Source organism: Argentina anserina, chromosome 6, assembly GCF_933775445.1.
Source record: "Argentina anserina chromosome 6, drPotAnse1.1, whole genome shotgun sequence".
Lineage (NCBI taxonomy): Eukaryota > Viridiplantae > Streptophyta > Magnoliopsida > Rosales > Rosaceae > Argentina > Argentina anserina.
Genome location: NC_065877.1, coordinates 24,091,379 through 24,115,702, shown reverse-complemented (window position 1 = coordinate 24,115,702; position 24,324 = coordinate 24,091,379). Strand labels below are relative to the sequence as shown.

At 36.1% G+C, this 24,324-nt stretch overlaps 3 protein-coding genes, 1 long non-coding RNA gene and 1 other non-coding gene across 5 annotated transcripts; 4 read left to right on the top strand and 1 right to left on the bottom strand.

Moving 5' to 3' along the window:
- The first annotated feature begins 1,355 nt into the window (after positions 1–1,355).
- On the top strand, positions 1,356–3,179 carry LOC126797124 (uncharacterized). The gene is made up of 2 exons (XM_050523800.1): positions 1,356–1,446; positions 1,642–3,179. The coding sequence occupies exons 1-2, from the start codon at positions 1,356–1,358 to the stop codon at positions 3,177–3,179; spliced, it is 1,629 nt and encodes a 542-aa protein (XP_050379757.1).
- A 7,184-nt stretch (positions 3,180–10,363) lies between these two features.
- LOC126800457 (coatomer subunit beta'-1-like) lies at positions 10,364–13,150 on the top strand. The gene is made up of 10 exons (XM_050527827.1): positions 10,364–10,423; positions 11,065–11,085; positions 11,202–11,263; positions 11,420–11,474; positions 11,613–11,649; positions 11,744–12,069; positions 12,158–12,289; positions 12,421–12,569; positions 12,679–12,747; positions 12,900–13,150. The coding sequence occupies exons 1-10, from the start codon at positions 10,421–10,423 to the stop codon at positions 12,955–12,957; spliced, it is 912 nt and encodes a 303-aa protein (XP_050383784.1). The 5' UTR covers positions 10,364–10,420; the 3' UTR covers positions 12,958–13,150.
- Positions 13,151–13,953: 803 nt separating this feature from the next.
- Positions 13,954–14,553, bottom strand: LOC126797123 (uncharacterized). The gene has a single exon (XM_050523799.1). The coding sequence runs from the start codon at positions 14,551–14,553 to the stop codon at positions 13,954–13,956; it is 600 nt and encodes a 199-aa protein (XP_050379756.1).
- Positions 14,554–16,331: 1,778 nt separating this feature from the next.
- LOC126801318 (U6 spliceosomal RNA) lies at positions 16,332–16,434 on the top strand. The gene has a single exon (XR_007672812.1). It is a non-coding gene; the product is annotated as a U6 spliceosomal RNA (small nuclear RNA).
- LOC126800459 (uncharacterized) lies at positions 16,414–20,463 on the top strand. The gene is made up of 4 exons (XR_007672715.1): positions 16,414–16,496; positions 17,329–17,457; positions 17,687–17,968; positions 20,421–20,463. It is a non-coding gene; the product is annotated as an uncharacterized LOC126800459 (long non-coding RNA).
- Positions 20,464–24,324: the final 3,861 nt, after the last annotated feature.

Genomic DNA, 24,324 nt, shown 5'->3' with positions numbered 1-24,324 from the left:
TACAAGCATGCTCTAAACTAATAAACTACTGTCAAAAAACAGTATAACACACGGTAGTGCATTATTTGTATCTCGTTTTTTTCGCTATCCTCTCTACTTAAACTAGTCATATATAGTTTCATTAATTGTTGCATTATCCCTGTTACACAATGGAAAACTGAGACAAATTACAACGTTTGTCATTCCTTAAACCCAGTTGGATTAATGGTCATCAACATAATTAACATGTGAAATGAACACGTACTGACGTACTGCTTGTCATTTGCACAAGAATAAACATTGTCAGGGGCAGACCCAAGTATATTGATGAGTGGACTCAAGTCCACCCACTTTTCAAGACAAAAAAAAATAATCCTAATGCTATACATATATAACTATCAAAATAATTATACTTGGCCTATAAAAGTTAGAAGTCTTGACCGGCTGACCCAATCAACCAATAAATCAATATATAATACAAGCATATATCACAGTCGGCCACTGAACCATTTCTCTTATCCTCTGTGTTTTCCATCATCATTTTCTTAATTACTTTGGTGCTCTCCGACCTCCTTCAGTCCCTCCACAGTTGATCGAGTGCTTCAGTGAGTTCAGTCCTCACTCAGTCATTCCCTAATCCCTCCTTTCACTCTATGTAAGTAATGTCAATTGATTAATTAAATTTTTAGGGTTTCATAATAAATTTGGGGGATTTGGGGAGGTTTTGCATCTATGCATCATCAGATATCCATTTCAATACTAATATAGATTGATGAATTAGGTTGTCTAAGATTGAAAGAGACTTCACTGAATCTGAAAAGTTGTGGTAGTGAGGTTTCAACTTTCAAACTTGAATTGTTGGGGTTTTGGAAAGCAAGTTGGCAATATCATAATTGAATGAGATAGCAAGTTCCATTGAGGTGAGAATAATCACAATATCTCAATTTATATGTTTGATTAACTAATTTTAGAATGCATGTTTCATGTTTGTGTCTTTGTGATTAGATTATATTATCTAAAATCGAATATATATATATATATATATGTAAACATTTAGATGAATTGGTTGGTCAGTTCACCTAGTTGAATAATTGAATATCAATGTTTCGATGTATAGGTGTTAGATTATAATGTCTGAGCATTTATCGAAGAGAACAAAATATGTTGATTCATGGTTTTCGAGAAGAAATGAATCATCTAGTCCTAATGTCATCTCTGAGCCTTCTGTATGCACTCCACATATTGATGATCCACCCTAACCTTCCAATCCTGAGCCAGTACAACAAGATAATAATGAGTCATTAGCACAAGATAATATCAATGATCTCCAACGTGATCCTAGATTACGTTGTCCTATTTGGAAACAACCAATAAATATGAGGGATGATATTCGAAAACCCTATAGTTTGTTAGGTCCATTTCAACCCGAATTATCATTTCTATATAGTGAACAAGGAGGTCAACAACGTAAGTTTCAAAGTAGTTGGTTCAAGGATAACCCATGGCTTTAGTATTCAATTGCTCATGATAAAGCTTATTGCTTCCCATGTTTTCTTTTTGAAACCGAAGATAATACACATAAGGCTTTCACGGTTGATGGGTTTAGAAATTGGAAGAGGGTTTTTCCAAGTGATAATGTGTTGTTGAGGTATGTTTGAGGAGTTAATTTTTCACATAATGCTGCAATACAAAAATGGGACTCGTTAAGAAACCCCGCTAAGGGGATTGAAGCAGTTTTGCATTCAAGGTCATTGAAGGATGTGGAAGACAACCGATTGAGGCTTAAGGCTGCAATAGAGGGTGTTAGATTGCTAGCCAATCAAGGAGCTCATTTTAGAGGTCATGATGAATTTGAAAGTTCCTTGAACCAAGGATATTTTAAGGAAGTTCAAAAAGCCTTTAGAAGAATGAGTCTTGAGCTTGATAGAGTTGTGTTAAATGCTCCAGCAAATGCTAAGTACACAAGTCCAAAAATTCAAAAGCAACTCCTAAATATTCTTGGTAATAAAGTGAGGACCAAGATACGAGTGGAGATTGGGCATTCACCATATTGTATTCTTGTTGATGAAGCATTAGACAATTCTGGTAAGGAGCAGATATCAATTATTCTTAGATTTGTTAATTTTCAAGGCTTGATTCGAGAACGATTTTTTAAGATTCTAAGTGTTTCTAACACTACCTCACAGACTCTTAAAAATGAGATCTCGAAAGTTCTCACTATGTACAATCTTCAAGTGAGAAACATGAGAGGCCAATGGTATGATGAAGCTAGTAATATAAGAGGCATTTATAATGGGTTGCATGCATTATTTCTTGAAGAGTGTCCTTATGCATACTTTGTGCATTATTATGCTCACCGTTTGCAATTGACATTGAATGCTACAGCTCAAGGAGTTCATGAGATCTGGCAATTCTTTCAAACCTTGAGTCTTATTGTGAATTTTGTTGATTCTTCTGCTGAGCGGCATTCTGCACTGAGAAAAGTGAGAAAAGAAGAAATTACAAATCTTGTAGCTTGTGGGGAACTTCAGACAAGCAGTGGTCTAAACCAAATTTGTACTTTGCAGCGAGCTTGTGCTACACGGTGGAGCTCACATTTCCGTTCTATTAAGAGTTTGGTTGAATTGTTTAGTTCAACAAAGAAAACTCTTAATGATATGATTGATCAAAGGGTGGAAGGACAAGCTGAAGCTATTCTTAAAACTTTGAGATCTTTTGAGTTTGTGTTCTGCTTGCTTCTAATGAACAAAGTTATGAAAGTTACTAATTTTCTTTTTCAAACGTTGCAGCGGAAAGCTCTTGACTTTGTGCAAGCAATAAACTTTGTTAGACTTACAAAGACACTTCTTCAGGAGATGAGAGAAGAAGGTTTGGATGATTTGGTAAAGGATGTTGAATCTTTTTGTGAAAAATATGACCTTGATATGCCAGATATGAGTGCACGTTACAAATCTGGAACAGGTCGTGATTGCCAACAACAGAATTTCATATCAATTGAGCATTACTACCATATAGATTTGTTCAATGTTTTGATTAATTATCAGTTGAGTGAGTTGAACAAAAGATACTCGGAACAAGCATCAGAACTCCTTATACTTGGTTCAACCTTGGATCCTCGTGATGATTTCAAAAGCTTCAAAACTAAAGATGTTGGCAATCTTGCAAAGAAGTTTTATCCTGCTGATTTTGATGATGGTTAAATATGCACTTTGGAATCGGAGTGTGCATATTATGAGAATGATATGCGTAGTGATCCAAAATTCAAGAAATTAGAATCCATTGCAGAATTGTGCCACACCTTGGTGCAAACAAGGAAGTCTGAATTTTTCCCTATGCTTTATAGATTGATTAGTCTTGTTTTGACTATTCCTGTGTCTACAACAACCACTGAAAGGGCATTCTTAACTATGAATATTGTTAAGAATAGACTAAGAAACGAGATGGAATATGAGTATCTTGATGATTGTTTGGTACTTCACATTGAGAAAGAGTATGCTGAGGCTATTGACAATGAGGAGATCATACATGAGTTTGAAGCTTTATCGAACCGTAGAGTTAAATTTAGCTAATTTATTGTTTTTCATTTCATTTGAGGAGTAAGGCTTTATATCCTCTATTTTTATGTGTATCTCTTCTTTCCATTTAATGAATTTTCTCCCGAAGTTTTATTTTCTATGGGCAAACTTATGTTCACCCTAAGTTCAAATCTTGAGTCCGCCACTTACCACTGTGATTGTCATTTGAACATGAATATTATTGCATGCAAATTCACAAATCCGAATATATATGTACCTCAATATATACAGATTGACTTCAGATAATCAATGTAACTAGCTAGGTTTAGATGGGTATATTTAGATAAATTAATTTGAACCCTACACGTTTGTAGTACTAGCTTGCTCATACACATATCCACAATGCTACTTCTTTGGGATCATCCAAGGTAGCCCTAGTTGAATCGATCAGTCTCATATTTATGAGGATTCAATGCAGCACGAATGCCTTAATACTACATGCATTTTACGCTGCTGGTTATTTATCTATCAAGTCTCTGTGGGTGCGTAAACCAGTAAATTAAAACAGAAGTCGCTGCTGCATGCTAGCTAGCTACTGTAGTTCTGGTCTTCTCTACGGATTGCATGTCTGAGTCATCCGTTAATGACCAAAACTTAAGTCGGGTTCGTATGCCAAAGTTGATAAATTTAAAAGCATTACGGAAACGAACATAGGGCTATATATGAATGTGGGGGGAAATGCACTTCCATTGGTTGAGATTACTGGGAGATCATCAGACCATCGAGTACCTTGAGAAGAGGAATCAGTGCAGAGGTTTATTCTCGGAATATACCATTGGCACATTCTGAATTCTCATCTCTTTCGCAAACACCTTTTGGTGTTCTCTCATGGCTATAATCATACTCTGGTCGACTACTGGTTTTAATTTCATCAAACTTTTTCGTGTGGTTGCTCCTTTAAGTACAATAATGGTCCCTCTCTCCACTCAGGTCAACTGGAATGAATAATATTGAAGCGTTCAATGTGATCAAATCAAGCTAGCTAGATTACCTTCTTTGCTTGTGTGCTTCTGTTCATTAGTTTTCTACCGTGAAAACTTGTAGTGGTTAAGGCACTACTATGCTAGAATCTGATTCACGCTAGCTAGATTGGATGATTGCCATATATAGACCAGTATGTGATTTCGCGAAGACGGTTGAGTAAAGTCACATTCTTGCTATCTAGGGTTTCAAGTACGGAACGGTGCAGAATTGCTGAAAGTACTTGGAAACAAAAATATATACGGTTCCTGCATTTTTTGTTATGCTTGTCAATTTGCAACTTCTAAACCCTAGTGCCGAGAGTGTATTGTTATACGTACATAGAACCTTTGTACGTATACAACTTTCTATAAAGAAACAAGTTGGATTATTCCATGTATATATACAACTATTATATCGTACGCGTACTCTTTATTCATATGGCCGGGTCAAAGACGTAAATGGCAAGGGTGTTTTATTATCACTAATAAACCCTAGATAGATGAATGATTATATATTAGAGTTCAGTTGAAGAATGATCAAAAGTCCAAAGTAGCATTTGACTAATTTTACTTACATCGTGCTACGTCTCTGATGTTGATATAGCAATACTTCATCAAGGGCTGTTAGCCTCTGCTTACTTACAATTGTTTGTTTAATTAGAATCATTACAGAAAGTATACGACATATTTATGTTCCGAGTGCTTACGAAGATTCCATGGATATTCTTCCATCTGCTTGTGTTTGAAGAACGATGGGTTGCCATTGTTGGCTCGATGGCTTCTCAAGTTCTCATCAGTTCATGTCCGCAAGAATTTATGGGCAACTTATGACTTCCATTAGAAATTGCTCTGTTATATTATTAGTATATATTTGACGGCCAAATAATACGGATGGACAACTACTGATCGACTTCCATTTGTTCCTTATTTAATTGGCTTAGTTCCATAAAAATAAAACTAAAAGTTCTTTCTCGGAGCTATTTAGGGTTTATTTTGATGTTTTGGTAACCCGGCCCTAAACTCTGAGACAAGAAGAACAATTCAACTGTAATAACCCTAAAATTTCAAACAATATTAGTTTGATTTGAATTCTATAAAGTTGTGAAATTTAATTAGAATGAATGTGATCGGTTGCGACGTTGTGAAACGAGAAACGGAAACGTTCTCGGAACGTTTAATTAGAAAAACGTTACGTTTCTGCAACGTATATATCGACTTTTATTCCGTTGCTCGGTTGCGAAAACTTCATTCACGAAAGTTGTAGAGCTCGTCGATACGAGTGTGTGGACATGTGACGCATTTGAATCGGACGTCGGAGGTGAAAGTTATTGATGATGGAAGTTAGTTTCCGATTTGGAAAATAGTATAAAAGGAGAAATTGAGGGATTAGAGTTTCCATTTTTAGAAACCCTTCACCCCGCCTCCCTTTTTCCTTTTCTCTCTCTCCCCTCGCGATTTTCTCCCTCCCCAAGCTCTCTCTCTCCCTCACTGTCCTCGCCGGCGATCTCCATCGCCGTTCGGCCGTGGTCTCCACCGCCAAGCACAGGAGCACCGCACGGCTCTTCTCTGCAAACCCCAAGGTCGACGCATCTCCTCGCGATGTCGTGAACCTCCGCGCTCCAACCCGAGGCTGCAAGCATCATCGCCACCAATGAGCACCGCTTCGACGACACGAGGGCACGGAGGAGAGCATCACGACGCCAATCCTCGCCCTTGGAGCCCTCTGCGATCGACTTAAGGGAAAAACCCCACAACTCGATTTCTTCCCGAGGAGTCGAAGCATCACCGACGAATCCGAGCTCTTCCTGCGCCAATCGGAGTTCTTAGCTTCGATTAAGGTATGAATTGATGTAATTGATGGTTTGGTTGTGGATTTGTGATTTTTGTTGGTTGATTTGGTGGAGATTGGGGGAGAGGAGGAAGGAGAGGGTACCGCCGCCTTAGGCGGCGCGTGTGGGTACGTGGAGTGACCTAGGGGCGGCGTGAGGCCATGGAGGAGAAGAGGGAAGAGAAAGGAAGAGAAATGGGCGGCGGTGGCGTGACACGCGCCGTTGGTGGCGTCGGCGAGTGAGCCCCACGCGCAGCCTGCCGGCGGGTGGCGCGTGTGCCCCACGCGCCGCCACGTGCGGCGGTGTGAACAGTAATGCCGGAAGGGTATTTTTGTAATTTACTGATGTACGGTAAATGTAAATGTAAATTTTATTTACGTACGGTAAATGTAAATATAAATTACTTTTAGTAAAAGTAAAAGTAATTTTGGAAGGGTAATTCGGTAACTTTTATTTACTGAAACAGTACGTACATTTGAATAGTAATTATACGTACAGAAATACGTAAACAGTATGTACTCGCACAACGATACGTATTGGTTATGTATTTGTACATTAATACGTGAATAGTACTGTGAATAGTAACAGTAAACAGTAACACTGAAAAGTAACGGTGAACAGTAAATTCGTAAAACCGAAAATTGCTGAACAGTAACCGGTTATTACTGTTTCGGCATTTAAAGGTTTACGAAACGTTTCTAAATTCTTTTCTTATCTTTTCAAGGTGATCTATAAAGCAAGGAAATGAATTATCTTCGAAAATTGTGGAATTACGCTCGAGTCGATAAGGTGAGTAAAATCTCACATATTTACGAATCTACCCTTGCGGTGATTCCAAGATTTTGGAAGAGTTTAAATATTGAAATACAACATGTATATTATATAGTGGAATATATATATTCGTATAAATGGTAAATAAATACTTATATATATAGTTTGCTATATTATATACTGTTATGAATTCATTGGAATTAGTCATTTCGATGACGAGAATTATATGACGAGTATGTGAATTAAATTGTACATGATTTTAAGATGTGTGTTAAACGTTTTGTCTTCGGACGTGTTTATAAAATTACAACATGTATAAGATATAGCGGATTATATATATATATATATATTGTACAAATGGTAAATAAATACATATGTATATAGTTTGCTATATAATATACTGTTATGATTTTTATTGTGATGATGTCATTTTGATGACAAGATTTTATCGAGTATGTGATTTTGATTTGTACAATATGATGTGAGATTATTGTACGTGATTTTAACATTGAGATTGTTAAAATGTTGATTTGTCTTCAGACATGATTTTTGGTACAATATGATGTGAGATTATTGTACGTGATTTTTAACATTGAGATTGTTAAAATGTTGATTTGTCTTCGGACGTGATTGGTACAATATGATGTGAGATTATTGTACGTGTTTGGCAAGTCGGAACCTAGCCTTTGGCCGGGCGAAAGTTACGATACAGTTAGAGCTCTAGTCTGTCTGCCTTAGTACTGCATGTGAGGTAACGGGTGGTTATCTGCTCATGGGTACTCAGATTGTTTTGGATGTTGGGTAGCGGGTGGCTATCCAATATCGGCGGTGTATTACGAGAGGGGTAACAGATGTGTACCAGCGTTCTTGGTACCCGTAATATAAATGCATTTGGGTAACCAGAAGGGTTACTTAATTTCTCATGAGCGTTTTATTTCATATTTCTTTGGGACGACCAGATGGACCGTCCATTGACTCATGAGTGCATTTATATTTGTTTGATTTCTGGATTTTCGTATATATTGATATGCGAGTTATATATTTTCATTTTACTCATACGAGCTGTAAAGCTTACCGGGTTTGTATTTACAATCCCGGTGCACCAATTCGATGGTGTAGTGGATAACTCCGCATGTGTGGATTAGCGGGAATTGACGGACCGCTCAGAGGACTTAAAGTTATTTATCTCCAGCTTGTGTGAGGATTTTGTGTGACTATCTTGTGAGTTTGTAGTGAGGATTTCGCAATTCCATTTGTTATAATATTGAATTATAATTTGGGTTGTAATAATCGGTTTAACTGAGTTGTATTTTGAACTCAGAGATGATCCGCTGTGGCATTTTAAATGATTTCGATTCGTTGAAATTGTTTGGTGTTTAACGACTTTGAAATTTTGAGTTTTTAAGCTCGAAATTTTGGGGTCGTTACATCAACAAACTCAATAAACTATGAACTCAGGCGTTGCTTGCCATTATATATTGAAGGTGTTAGGCCTTAGGACTTAGGACTTAGGAGGCCACGATATATAGGGGAGTTAAGGACTTAATATGGAAAGCCAAAGACTACTCGATTTGAACTAGTTGTAGAGCCCTCGCGACTTGATCCTTTGTCTAATCATTTTAAACCCAACACGTACGATGTCAATGCAACCAGTATCTGACTCCATGAGAACTGAAAATATTATGAACATATTTGATGTTTTTGTGTCAAATTTTAAGAAGATCCAAGAATTAAGAAGCTATCATGAGTTGGAATAGACCAATAGGATCGAAAAATTTAGTTGTGCGCGGAGGTATGACATGCAACAGTTTAATCCATCACACACCCTTACACATTCCACATGCATCTACTGACATCTTCTCTATACACCTTCCAATACTGTATGTATAGCTTGCAGGCTCCATAATGAAAACAACTAATTGTCTGTCGTTACATCAAATCGAAAAAAGCCCAATATGCATGGCTGCATCTTTAAAATCGATCAATTCTCCTACACATAAGGGTCGAGCTAGGTATAAGGATAAGAAACGATAGTTGACAAGTCTAATAGAGTTTTAATTAGGAACAACTATTATGATGTTAAATCCGGTAGTGCAATCTCACGTGACATGTCACGTCATATTGTCATGTCAGCAGTTATAATAATTACAAAATATCATTTTTGAATGAAAAATAATCATATCATTATTAATCTAACGGCTCTAGATTATTATAAAAAAATTATAGTTCTTTTTTATATCATTTATTTTTTCAAAATCCTTTCAAAATGTTATAAAAATACGATATATACAAAATATGTTTAAAATATATATATATATATATATGTATGTATGTGCGCCCGGACGATATATATATATATATGTATATATATACAGCTCATATATAGAGTGAAGCTTCATTCTGTAATTTCAGTCAAATGTTTTCACCATAAGCTTCACTCAATTTTGGCACACATTTTGGTTAAATATTTTCACCATAAATGATTCAATATTTAGGTATGCTATTCAAGATCATCTTTATAAAATTTTATCTATCTATATATATTTATGGGGCATGCCGGATTTCTCACCCCTAAACCAAGCCCGGCCCTCTACCCACCGGGCCGGGCTTATACGGGCTTTTATGCGGGCCTCCATCGGCTCATTTGATATGCGGGCTTAATGATGAGGCCTACTATATAGACCTGTGGATAAGACAATTATAATTTATAAACGTACGTAGCTCTACATTGTTTCCTCATACCTTCTTCCATCAAGAAAATGACATTGTGTTATTCCACATTGTTTCCTCCTATCTACATACAAATCTTGGGAACTATGAAGTAGTAATTAACCAAGACTTCTGGAATTAATCATCATGCGTTGAAAATTCGAAGAACACGTACTCACAATTAAACGTGTTTGCTAGCTGTGAGCAATAGATCGACATGCCATAAATTGTTGCTATGTGCCTGCGTGTAATAGTCAAGATTAAGCGTATGTAGCTAGGCTAGTTTGACCCTTAGAATAGAACACAGTACGTCAAAGTAAAAGTTGAGTCATGAGGCTCGATCTTCACCGTCTGTTATAGTTGCCAAATTAATGGACGACATCTAACCTCTCTGATGACAACATAAGGGGGACTCACGACTCTTCAACGTTGTTGAAATTTGGTGACATCAACATGTCCCTTAATCAAGAAGAGCTTCCCATTCAGAAGGGTATAAAAAGAGGTTATGCATGCCTCAGTCTGCAATATCAGCCCAATACTTCCCCAGCAATTTCATACATTCTATCTTCGCATAATCTCTCTGCTATTCCCTAAAATGGTAAGTCTATGAGGCCCTTCGCTTGTGCTGTGGCAGAATGTCTTCTTTTTGATCAATTTCTTTTGATCGAGATGTTAGAAGGTTCTATCTTTTGTGTAGAGTCCACACAAAGATATAGGTGTTATTTAGCTTAATATACATCATTTGAATTACGTATACCTCAAACGGAAAAGAGGTTATGGGGCTTAATTATGGGGTCAATGATAATCGTATTATTCGTATATATACTACATGAGTCGATACATAGTATAATAGCTAGGTGTACTGTATACTTCAGCACACAATTGTAGCTTTAGTGATACAGATAGTCTGTATCTCAACCTAGTAATTAACAGTGATAAACTATTGTTGCTCTTGTACGTCACGTACTGACGAGGTGACTAAATTGCAAATGCCTATCAATTAATTATCATTCAGAATTTTTCATTTTTGTCTTTCTTTTTAGATGTTTAGTTGACTAAATGCCTATAAATCTATCATCTAAAAGAGGCACCTGATGTGGTGACTACACATTAACCTAATTAGTAATTTAGAAAGATATATAAGCCAATAACTAGTCACGTAATTAAACTATCTCATTTTGAATTTCAATACTGGACTGACAATTTTCTACTTGTTTTCTGCATTTGGTATGGGAGCAGGCTCTTTGCCTAACTATTGAGGTATGGTAAATTTATCAGTTCCTTTAAATTGTTTGTGTGGGAATTGAACAAAGTCTGTGCTTCGATGTTCATCCCAAAGTCCAAATCATATATTAACAGTTGAATTTCTGAATCAGAAAGAATTTGCTCAAACCTCAGAAAGAGTGAAGTCTGTGGATCTGCATCCTACTGAGCCATGGTAAGAATTCATCTATCTGGCTATCTATAGACAACTCTGTTATGTGATCGATATTACTGCCCCTCCAAATTTTGATTTTCATACATCGGTATGTTGCATGCTGCTGTTTCTATAGTGCAAACAATTAAATTTATAGTGGTCAATAATTTCGTGCAGGATGCTAGCAAGTCTGTATTCAGGAACTATTTGTATCTGGAACTACCAATCACAGGTAAATCCATTAGTCTCATCACGTACTTGCATATTGGTAAACTTTAAACTAGTCCTAGAGTTTTATTAACCCAGTTTGAAATTTTCATACTTTTAATTATTCTGTCACATGCATGGGCCTAACTTAATGTAATTGCAGACAATGGAGAAAACCATCAAGGTCACTGAGTCACCAGGTACATAACATGATTTTTCTTTGAATTACTTTCATATATCTCAATGAAAGTACAGTCATTAAATCGATCTTATCACCTGTTCGTGTGTATACAGTCAGATCAGTAAAGTTCGTAGCAAGCAAACACTGGATTATAACTGGTGCTGATGACAAGTTCATTCGCATATACAACTATGATACTATGGAAAAGATCAAAGAATATGAAGCACATACTGACTTTATCAGGACTGTTACTGTCCATCCAACTCTACCATATCTGCTGTCTTGCTCAGATGACAAGGTCATTAAGCTTTGGGACTGGGAGAAGGATTGGGAATGCATTCAAATCTTTGAGGGACATTCTCACTATGTGATGCAAGTGGCTTTCAATCCTAAAGACACTAATAGTTTTTCCAGTGCCTCTCTGGATGGAACCATTAAGGTATAACTACAAGGTAGTCAGTTGATTAAGTAGTGCATCTCAGTACATCTTTATCTGTCTCACCCTTTTAGAATGTCTCTTTATGCAGATATGGAACATTGGCTCTCCTGCCCCTAATCTTACCTTAGAAGGCCACTTGAAAGGAGTGAATTGTATTGATTACTTCATTCGCGAAAATAAGACTTACCTATTTAGTGGTTCTGATGACTTCACTGCCAAGGTTTGTGACATAACTGATATACTTTTGTTCACTATTAGCCCTTGATCTGGCTATTAACATGAAATTATTCTACTATATGTTTATATGTTGTAGCCACACTAATTATTCTTTAATAAATTTGATCACAATAGATATGGGACTATGAAACTACAACTTGTGTGAAAACTTTAGAAGCTCATGAACACAACGTAACTGCTGTCAGTGTTCATCATGAGCTTCCCATTATCATTACAACTTCCGAGGACGGCACTGTGAAGATATGGAATGCAGCCACATTTAGGTAAATAGTTTTTAATTTAAAAGGCTTACATTGCCAAAGTCGCAAAGTTTCATTTTCAGATTTTGTGATGCTTTACTGATTTTGTAAATGTAACAATTCTCATTTTCAGTCTAGAGCACACTTTGAACTATGCTCTTGAAAGAGTTTGGGCAATTGGACACACGAAAGGATCATACAAGTAAGCCTCATTTTCATTTTTGCTTCTGCATTACTTGTTGCTCTTAGCTTCTCAGAATTTGTTCTGCAGTGGCTCATTGTTTTATCGGTATAGATATATATATGTCGACTACACATAAATCGACTGTACTTATTCTTCAATTCCTCTTACAGGGTTGCATTTGGTTTTGATAATGGAACCATCATTGTCAAAATGAATGATTCTACTTGACATTCTCTGGATCTCAGCTCCAAGCATGAGAAGCAAAAGTTGATGAATAAAAGTTATATTAATTCTATATATGTTCTGTAATTTATATTGTCTGTATGTTCTGAAAAAATTAGAATATTTTATATATGGTGTGTAATCCTACCGTAAGGAATGCTGTATGTGGCCAATAATATTCCCCTTGTAATGTTTCTGATATGTAATTCTAGTGTGCATGCTTTGTACTGTTTGTAGTACGTAATTCCAAGGAGGAATGATTTCCCTTGAGACTACTTCTGCATAATAGGAATGAACTAAATTTATCTGTCTTATGGTAGAACAACCTAAAATGAATCATTTGTGAGGATCAGTAGTAAAATTATAAGGCTCATGTGTACATTTGGCCATTTATACTTAAACAAATGGTGTTAAATCAGTGACCAGACTGGCTTACTCAAGGCTTTTAGAAACTAAGTTTTTTTGGAAACAAATGAATATCTGAAATAGCATGCATTTAATCCCAAAAAGATATTCTGCACTTTTAGATATACAATCATGGCAAAGAGCGCTAGAGCGGACAATTCCTATTGTCAACCTTTGGTCTCATTATGATACAAAAATTCATTTCTTCATCCGATCCCGAGACAAGGAGGCACACCTTTTCTCATGGAGGAAAGGTAAGTTGGAGTAGGACAGCTTACCGCTACCAAGATCAGACCAGACATGTAACAGATTTATATTGCAGTTTGAACACCAAAAAGGAAAAAAAGATTAAACACCAAATTATCATCAAAGATCATTAACTTCGTATTTCATTAATCACGTACAAAGTATTTACATACAAAACTTAAGATATGATTGAACACGAAACGTTGTTGATCTTTAATTACTTTCTTTGTTTCTCTGTATATATCTTTCTTTCTTTCTCTTGAAATCTACAGAAAGATGTTGATCTTTACATTCATTAAGCGAATTGAGAAGCAAGATTGATGCCACCATGTACCATGATCGATCAGCGCTTCAGAAGACATTCATAGCTTGAATATAAGTCGTTCTTGGCTTTTTGGTGAGACCAGAACAGTTGGCACTCCTCTTCAACTTCATGGCTTCGATATTTGTCACCTTCAGACAATTTCGATAATCTCTTCTCACTTTGTTCATGAGTTTGCTCCCTTTGCTCGAGCCACTTCTTTTGTTGCTTGAAAAAGACGACGGAGGCTTGTCCAAAACCTTGATCTGGTGACTTCGTTTCCTGGCAGCCTCTTTCTGATACATGATCTTCAACCTCTCACCCACTTGTTTCTCTGCCTCTTCCAATCTCTTCAGCTTGGCCTGATACAACTCGGACCATTTAGGGTTCGGGTTCTTGATCGCTTCTTGTGTGGCTTTGAAACCGAACTCCTTCTCGAAAAAATTCTTCCAGAGGTTGTTGGTGATCGGAGTCAGGTCGACACCTTTGGTGCTCTCCTCGATATGAATCAGTTGAGCTTTGGAGCAGTGGGGTAAGACCTTGTTGAGAAAATCAAAGTGCAAGTACCCAACATCATGCAAAGAGTCTAGGTTGTCTATTGCAACGGAGACGTAGCCATCATCGAGACGAAACAACTTTCCCTTCTCCATAGCTAGTGATGATTCTTTGGCGACTGATGTGATTGTTTGCGAGTGAAGTGAACTAGTGAACTGAAGTGAGTGAGGCCCTTGTTTCCAATTCTGCGTTACTTATAGGAAATGATTTACTTGGGGATCAAGTAATGCAGACTATCCTTTTCCCTATCGGTAAAGGTTTCTATGATTTATATGACTTATACCCCAAGTAAGTGAATTTGCTGTCAGTGATCAGAATTAGATTAACTCTTAATCCTTATTGGACTTGGATTCTGCCAGTAGGAACCTTCCTGTCCACAACAGATCCAACGTACTCCTTCACATGTGAATCTTTCACTTCATTACTATCAACAATTCAACATTGATTCATTGTCAGCTTTACAGCTTTACCTTACAACTAAGCCACTCTGACTTGATTTTCATTTTCCTATGCTAAAAGTCACTGCCTATACTGATTGCCACAGGTTACTGCGCATGGTAGAAAGATTGCATTAAAGAACTATTTGTATCTGGATAGAACTACATGTCACAGGTAAAGTCATTACTACGTACTCTCGCACTGTCACACATATGTATGTTTGTACTGCATTTGATATTTACATGCAATTTAATTGCCTAGCTTAAGGCATATTAGGGTCATGTTATATAAATTTTGCTAACCAAATGTACTCAATACATTTCACCTGAGTTTATCTTAGATGTCTCTGCCTATACTAAGAGAGAGTCTTTTTGCATGAGCTGATTTGATACCAACTACGATAGTTTATACTTCTGTTTCATTCAATTCAAAGGATGATATTTATGGCAAACTCGTATATATTGATTACGAGATTCTGTAACGATTGAACAGTACATATTGAAAATCACATTGAATAAAAATTAACTCACAGGAGGTCAGGAGTCATGGAATTCTGGAATGTTGAGATTATGAAGTTGACGAGAACCAGAGGGGTACATATTCTGTCCCAACAGAAGCATGTCGCAATAACAATAAGGGTTTTTTCCCTTTTCTTTCAACATACAATATCAAGCTCGTAATGCATATCATTCCTTGGCAACAGAAGCAGAAAATTTCAAGTACTTCCCAATCAAGACAGGCATTAAAGTTCCATATAGTAGTACAATGCAATGCTAAATTACACCTTGTCTATGTGCTCCACATCATTGTTGTGTACGTTATCCATCCAATTTCATTATCTAATTTAATACTATGGTTGTATGGAAGTATAATAGTAATCACGACTCTTTCAAATGTGCAGCATTATCTTTGAAGTGCATCTTTATCTAAATCAGTGCCTTTCTGTTACCAGGTAATTGGTTGAGCAGAATTGAATGGCTGTAGGGTTCATCTGCTACCAGGTATAGTTTTCTTCCAACTGTACCATACGAGCTTATTCTCAGAAAAAAGAAAACCATGATGACGTGATGCTTTGATAGATCATCACAAGAATAAGTGTTACGAGGAATTAAGAGAAAGGAAATGATCATCTGATGGAAACATGTAGGAATACAAGACCAAAACTTGAGGTTTTGTTTTTTTACTAGACTTTTCAAGTCCAATTTTAGCAATGAAAAACTTAAAATCGATACTCAATATTACAATCACCATAAAGCTTGTAACAAGATCTTCAGATTTTTCACGACTTCTATATTAAATGGATGATTATGAGCTGTTAAAATAGGTTAGTCATTGAGCTTACCAAAGCAGTCTCAGGAAAACCTGTTCAAATTCCCACATCGCTTATAAAGCTTAATATGAACGGCTCTTATACAGGCACACGGGAAGTAGGCTCGTCCCTTCGGGGACATCCGATAAAATTGGAACGATACAGAGAAGATTAGCATGGCCCCTGCGCAAGGATGACACGCATAAATCGAGAAATGGTCCAAATTTTTTTTGCACTCTCTGCTTCAATCTCCCACTCTTCTTTTTGGTTTCTCTTCTTCAATCTTTGAAGGTAAACTCCCCAGCTCAATTTGTGGGTTCTTACTTGTGCTTCTCCCTGGTTAAATCACTTCTGCTATTTCTTGTTGATTGAGGGGTCTTTTTTGCGCCAACTCTTTGTCTGTGAAACTACCCCATTATCATCTGTGTGTTCGAATTGTTCAATGTTAGGTTTCATCTAATGAATGTAAATTACTCATCTTCTGTTTGATGAAATTCATGTCGAGTTTAGCTTTGTTTGAATTGGCATTCAATATTAGGTGTCAAGAGTGGTACTTTATACAGCTCTTATTTGATGAAACTAACCGAGAGGAGAGCCTCAAGTTCTCAGTGATAAGTGTTAAATGAAAGTATTACAATTCATTTCTCTGAGTTAAGTGTTGGGTACCTTTATATATAGGGATGTAGGGGATGTATAGGGCAGTGGTCAAATTCTGCTAAACTATCAAAATAGTTTAGTCTTGGGTCCAAGTAACTTTGGAGCATCTTACACCAGAAAGCAGCGTTGAGTTTCCCCTAGTCAATATGAGAATGTGGATCAGTACAATATGTTGTGGTTGTGGGGGTTTAGCAGTTGTTTCGGTTTTGGTGTTGACATCAATCGATTCGTAGAAATATTAGTCTACAACATGGAAACTTGTTGAAGATGTAAGCCATCTCCATTTCAGCAAACACCAGACAATGATATAAGGATTATGGGTAAATAAAGAGCTTGAGTATTCAAAGGACCTCATAATAAGTGCAGTATAAGTTTATAACTTCGGAGCTTGATATTAAATTTATTTTTATGCTTAAAAAATCAATAGCTCTGTGATACATTAACATAACGTACTTCTTGTCAGCAGCCTAGCATACTGGTTAAGCATTGTTCTAAGAGGCCTAAGATGGCGGCATGGGCTCTCATGCCGATGGTTTGATGCTTAGAAATTTGATATCATGGAACTGACTTAAGTTGCTGAACTGATCTATTCCAGGTATAACTTTTCAGTCCTTTTTCTATTATGTCATAAGTAATAAGGAATTTTCCGAGTCCGGAATCAAAGTCGCCAATGTAATAATATGTGTGATTTTTGTTCTTATTTCTTTCTATGGTATTTCACCAAAACTTTGTGCCAACATGCATATGAAATTTCATATTTGTTTGCAAGTGAAAGTCTCTCCAAGTTCCTCCTTATTGTCTGATATTTGTTTTATAATTGACAGGAGAACAATCTTGGAGAGATAAATTAGCTGCTCCAATTTGAGTTACTTTGATAGTTGAACACTTTGGATATTAATATCTGCAGAGATACATGAGCTTGGGAGTTGATTTTCCAATTAATATCTTGAGGATCTAGTGCTTATCATGGGTTGAAGTGTACAAAGGCACTGGAGCCAGATGTTGTTCTTTAGTTTCTACACTATAGTCCTTCAGATGCCAGAAAGTCAGAAACCAGACTGTTACTTTGCTGAGGCATTGCAGAAACATGAAGATAAACATGAAAGGTACTGATCAATCAGGTATCTGGGTCAGTTGATTCCAATTTGGCCCTTTGGTCTCTTCATGTTGAGGTCTTAGTTACTTTTGTTCTTGTGTTCTATCTTAAATCCATGTACTTTCCTTGGTTGATTTAATCCAGTATCTCCTCTCTGTGCTGAAGATTGCCATCTCCAATTCACAGATTCCTAACCTTCGGAAAATACTGAAAGTAGGAATACAATTATTTAAAAAAAAACTGACAAATACTCAGAGAATTTATTTATCAGTGTTCAAAAACTGAAACTTTATCATAGTGTTATATATATAGATTTGCCCTCAATTGTACTCAATAAATTGCTGGCTTGCTTCTTTCTTGCCCTCATAATCATGCTGTTCAATTTCGCTTGGATGTCTCTGGCTATGCTAGGAGAATCTTTCACAAATTTTTTTTTCTTACACGTTCTTATTTTTATATCATAATTCTTACTTTCATTAAAATGTAAAGTTGGAAGACAGGTTCTAGGACACTTTTTGGCCTAACTGACTACTTTAAAAGATCCACAGAGCTTGACCATGTGTGAATCTTCTCTGGCATTCTATAGCCTATGAATAAAATAGGTACTCCAATTGAATCCTGTAGTTGCATAATGAGTCTAGTTCTCTTGCCCTCATACTCATCCTGTTCAATTTCGCTTGGATGCCTCTGGCTATGCTAGAAGAGTCTTTAACAAATATTTTTTTCTTACACATGCTTGTTGTCAAATATGATAATTCTTAAATTCAACAAATTGTAAATTTGGAATCTAAAGGTTCTAGGACACTTTTTAGCCTAACTGGATACTTTAGGAGATCCACAGAGCTAAACCATGTTTTGAATCTTTCTCTGGCAATCTATTGCCTAAGAATAAGACAGGTACTCCATTTGAATCCTGTAGTTGGGTAATGAGTATAGTTACATACTTAGATGTAGCTGTTTCCAGATTTAGTAATTTTGTACCTGTTGGATTAGATTCTGATGTTTACATGGATTGAAATATGGAGTGTAGGTAGAATTGGGAAAATATGGTTACGAAAGCCATTTAACATATTTTATCAGAGTAAGAAGTGTAATCTTCTGTGTAAATCCTAAGGAAACAGCGAAGAAGCCGAATGCTTTGCGATAGAGACTTGTTCTGCTCACTTGGAGCCAAGATTGAGGTAGGTGATCTTGATAGAGCGATCTATGTGATAAAGGAAAAAAAAAATAGATATAAAAAGGTACTGTCATTGGTGACGATGTAGATCATGTGGACTAATTAAATCGGTATAGTAGCTATATATAAGGTAAAGGTTTGGTCCACGAAAAGAAATCGTATCAAACCAACAAAGTCATTACACCCAGAACTCATAAATGTTGCATTATTTTATACAAACATGAAATCCATATTTCTGTTCCATTAGTATATGTCATTATGTCATAATCAAAGTTGAGTCTATTAAAGTTAATACATACATTTCAAAATTCTTTTCTCTTGTACCACAAACATGTAATCCATAATTCTACAAATGATTTGGGATGTCAAACTAAGAGCTTCTTGGCTAGTAGCTATGTGTCTTAGCCTCGGATTTTGCTTTTCATTATATTTCATTTCGTTAAACCCCAAAGGTGGCAATGCAGTTGCATATGAGTTGGATGATTATGTGTTAGAGAGGTTAGTGATAGAGAGGAGAGGATTGTAATTGCTTGAATATGATAGGTTTTAAGTTTTATCTCTGGGTCAATGTTGTATTTTGGGTGATTTTTAGCTTTCAATTTGTTGCGACTAATGGAATTGCTGGGTATACTGGTCCAGTGGTTTGGAACTTTGGATAAGCATAGGGTTAGTACCTCTGTTGATTGCTCAATAGAGCGTAATTTAGATTTGTAATGTTTTTAGGGTTATTTAGCTAAGAGGAATCTGATGTCTAAAATGGCACGGGTCACCCTTTTATTCATCATCAATATTCTTGGTTAGTTTTGTTTGTAATAGGAAATCTGTACCAGGCGTACTTCTAACTATTTCATATTGATCGTAAAGAAAGCCTATCGTTACAAGGAACCACATAATGACTAGCAGTTGCTAGTACGAATTCCAATCTTAGCTTGTTGGGAAAACGTATCTGTAACCAGGAATTTGCATAATGATTAGTAGTCGCAGGAATTGTAAGAATGGTTGCATTAGGCACTTAGGTTGGAATCTCTATGCGCCTGATGTGTTTCATTCTTACTGTTATTACCACAATATAAGCTGTTCCAAGAGTCCACACTATTGTGTACTGAATCTCTGACTGGTACAAGTGCCGAGTTGTCCTGCTTAGATATAGATTTTGCTCTTTGGTTTGGCTCCTGGTTATATGTTTTTTTAGATTTTATTAAGCATATGTTTAGGCTGCAGGACTTGCCTTGTCATTGACTTTACTTCCATTGTTTCTTCTGAAAATCTGCCTGCTAATGTGCAGGATGATTTGGCCAAGCTTCGGAAGAAGAAGGATGCAGAAAAGGTGATAATTCAACTTCAATTGTCACAATTTTCTCGTTCCCTGATGTTGGTGTTTGACTGATTGTTAATGAAAGCTGTTTTTATAATGATGAGCATGCACTGAAGGGAGCTTAGAGCCAATGCTTCACAAGGGCTCTTTTGGAGGTGCTGGCCTGAAGAAAAGTGGAAAGAATTGAGAAAACAAGCATGGCGCATGAACTTAGATGTCTGATTTGATTTACTGCTGAAGTAACAAGCACTTACGAGCATAATATAATACTACAGAGCCAATTTCTGGGGAATTGTGAACTATAGACATCTAAATTAGTGGATAATGTGCCTGTATAGTCCTTAATTTGGGTCAATCCAATTGAGAACGACATGAATATTAGAAAACTTGAGAGATCATATAAACAATGCACAATCTAGTCCTTGCCATATAAATCAATGGGCTTTAGAAACTGCAGTATCGAAAAACAAATGAATATTCGAATTAGCATCGATTTAGTCCCAAGAGATATTTTGGACTTTTGAATCAACCAGATATTATATCCATTCTGCACACATGATACTAAAATTAATTTGCCCATTTTGCTGGACTAAACAAGATAGCTAGTCTTTGAAGTATAGGAATGATCGAGTTGCTTCCTCAACAAATGTGATCGACCTCCAGACGAAGGCAACAATATTGATTCACTATTTCTCATTAAGAACAAAGATTGAACACCAAAGAAACAAAACAAAAAACAGAAAAAGGAACAGATCGAACACCAAATTATCATCAAAGATCAATAACTCTGTATTTCAACAATCACGTACAAAAATTAAGATACGATTGAACAAGAAATATTGTTGATCTTTTCTTTCATTGTTTCTCTGTATCCTTCTTTCTTTTCTTGAAATCTACAGACAGATGTTGATGTTTACATTCATTAAGCATATTGAGAAGCCCACCAAGTACCAAGATCGATCAGGGCTTCAGAAGACGTTCATAGCTTGAATAGAAGTCGTTCTTGGCTTTTGGTGAGACTGGAACACTTAGCACTCCTCTTCAACTTCATGGCTTCGATATTTCTCACCTCGAGACAGTTTCGATAATCTCTTCTCACTTTGTTCATGAGTTTGCTCCCTTTGCTTGTACCGCTTCTTTTATTGCTTGAAAAAGACGACGGAGGCTTGTCCAAAACCTTGATCTGGCGAATTTGTTTCCTGGCAACCTCTTTCTGATACATGCTCTTCAATCTCTCACCCACTTGTTTCTCTGCCTCTTCTAATCTCTTCAGCTTTTTCTCATACTTAGTGAAAATCATAAATTTAACTTATATAATTGAAGAAAATATTAGAACACGTTTGCCTAGTAGTATTTTTCTAATCTTTTCTTCAATTATCTAATAAATTTATGATTTTCACCTTAAGTTAAATTTATATGACGACACAAAGAAACAATGGAAATGACTTTGTCAAGTAAATGCATTCATATCTCTTAAAAATATATTGAAAACAATAAAATAGAAATACTAAAGAAAATAAAATAAAAACATTGAGATACGGATATTTTGGTAAATACACAATTTTTAGGAGGATATTTAACGATCACCTCATCATTTTAACAGATGAATTGACTGAGTGGAATATCTAGATTAAAAGTTGCAAATTCGAGGACTATATATGATATTGAAACTTTAAGAACTAAATGAATGACCGACCAAAAATACAAGGACTAAACAGACGTTTGCCCTAGTTCTATATATCTGGAACTACCAGGTAAAGTCATTACTACTTTCACACTGTCATACATATAATATTCGTGCTTCATCATAAATACTCCATTTGAAATTTTCATGCATTTCAATTTTGGAAACCAAATCTGCTCAATTAGTACATTTCACCTGTGTCTCTTGATGTCGCTATACTAGGATCTCATCCTCTTACAATTCTGTTTACGTACGTGTGCTGATTTTATAGCGGATACAGTTCTTACTTCATTGAATTAAGAGGTTGTAAGAGAATTTTGGCCTGTACTCAGTTCAATACTGAGATTTCATCAACAACACGAGGCAATATAAAGGTCACCCCTTTGAATTGAATGATACAGAAGTAAGACAATTAATTAGCAGAGAAGGAGAGCTAAAAGGGAAATGTAATATCTGAAAAAAGTAGGTATTCACAAATAATTTAAGCTAAAACTCCAAGGCCAATTCAAGAAGCTGCATGGAGCTGATGCTGTCATTCAAGTATATATGAAGCACCCACCTCAAAAAGTCCATATCTGTTAAGAACTGCACCAAGGTATCTCTTCTTGAGCATGATTGCCGACTTCTTTTTTATTCATTTGATAAAGCCTTATAATTTAGAGTTGGATTATTTACTTGTGTGTTCAAATCCTGCTAACAAATTCTTTAAATATTTGTTTTTTTTCTTTTAACTTCACCATTGAATGGAGTACCTTTTTTCTGACTTTTAGTGTTAGGTTGCTCTTATATTGCTGGTGCCTTTTTTTTCTGATGGTTAAATTCTTATGCTTGCTAATATGTGAAGAAAATTTCAATTGTTTTGACCCCAGTTCTTACTAGTGGAATAGGTTGTCAAATAAATTCAAAGGTACAGGTGCCTTTGATTCCCCCATGTTTAATTGTTAATTATGCATGTCTATAAATCCCATCTTATATTGATCGTAATATTACTGTATATCAGTTATACTGATCCCATTCCTTTACTTGAAGAAGAGGCTATCATTTGAATAGATAAATATGGTAATGGAACAGTGAACTCACCATCTCCACTTAATTAACAGAAAGAATTCTACCGAAAAACTTATCTTTGAATCCACTTGAGAATCGTAGGGCATAGAAAGTGACACCAAAGCAAAGGAATCATATCATTACACAAATGTAGTCATTGCATAAAAATTCATAGTTTACTAGACAGTTGCAATATATGTTGCATGCATCATTTAACAGAAGCATGAAGTCGATTTTTCTGCTCCATAAGTATATTAATAATCACAGTTAAGTCCGATAAAAATATTACATATATTGATATATATCAAACTCTTTTCTTTTGGAACATAAGAAACAGGCGAGCTATAATTCTATACATGATTTAGGCTGTCACACTACATCATCTCTTCTAGCTAGTTGCCATGGTGGCTAACTGGCTGTCCTTTAATTTTTTGCTTTTCAAAATATTTCATTTCATTATATCCTTAGAGTTGGCAACGCAGTTGCGAATCCTGAGGAATGCAGAAATTTGGCATGCGGATGGAATCAAACAAATTGGCACTGAAGATCGACCTCCATACATTAAACGAAAATTGAAACTCAGGTGCAGAAGCACACCCTTTTTAGTGGTGAAGAGCTGCCATCTTCCAATTAGAAATAATGCCTGTCAGTATGATTTTCAGTTTTGATAGGTTTCTCAGGTCTGATAAGTGCGCATAACCTTTTGTGGACATAAGATGTTGCTGTTTCATCTTGAAATACTGGACATAATTTTATCTATTGTCATGGTATCACAATCCATTTCCAAAAATTATCAGTTTGGTCTTTTGTGGACAGTGAAATAATAGATGCATGCATACATAATCGATCACTCTCTGCGAGTCTTTCGGTTGTTCTTATGCTTTTAGCTCTTCATTAGCTTAATGCTTGTTTTCTGGCTCTGAACAAAATGATCATGGCATAACCGAGTAGCATTACTGAATCTTCTAGAATGCCACAAGTGCTTACCAGATTTGAGCATCATGATCTTGAGATTGAATGATTCATGGGGCTTATAGTGCTTCTCTGAATTATTGGTTCGTTCTTGGAGACACACATCTCATTACCACAATTAATCAACAGGATTTTACTCAGCATAATTGAATGTCATTAAATATTCTGCTA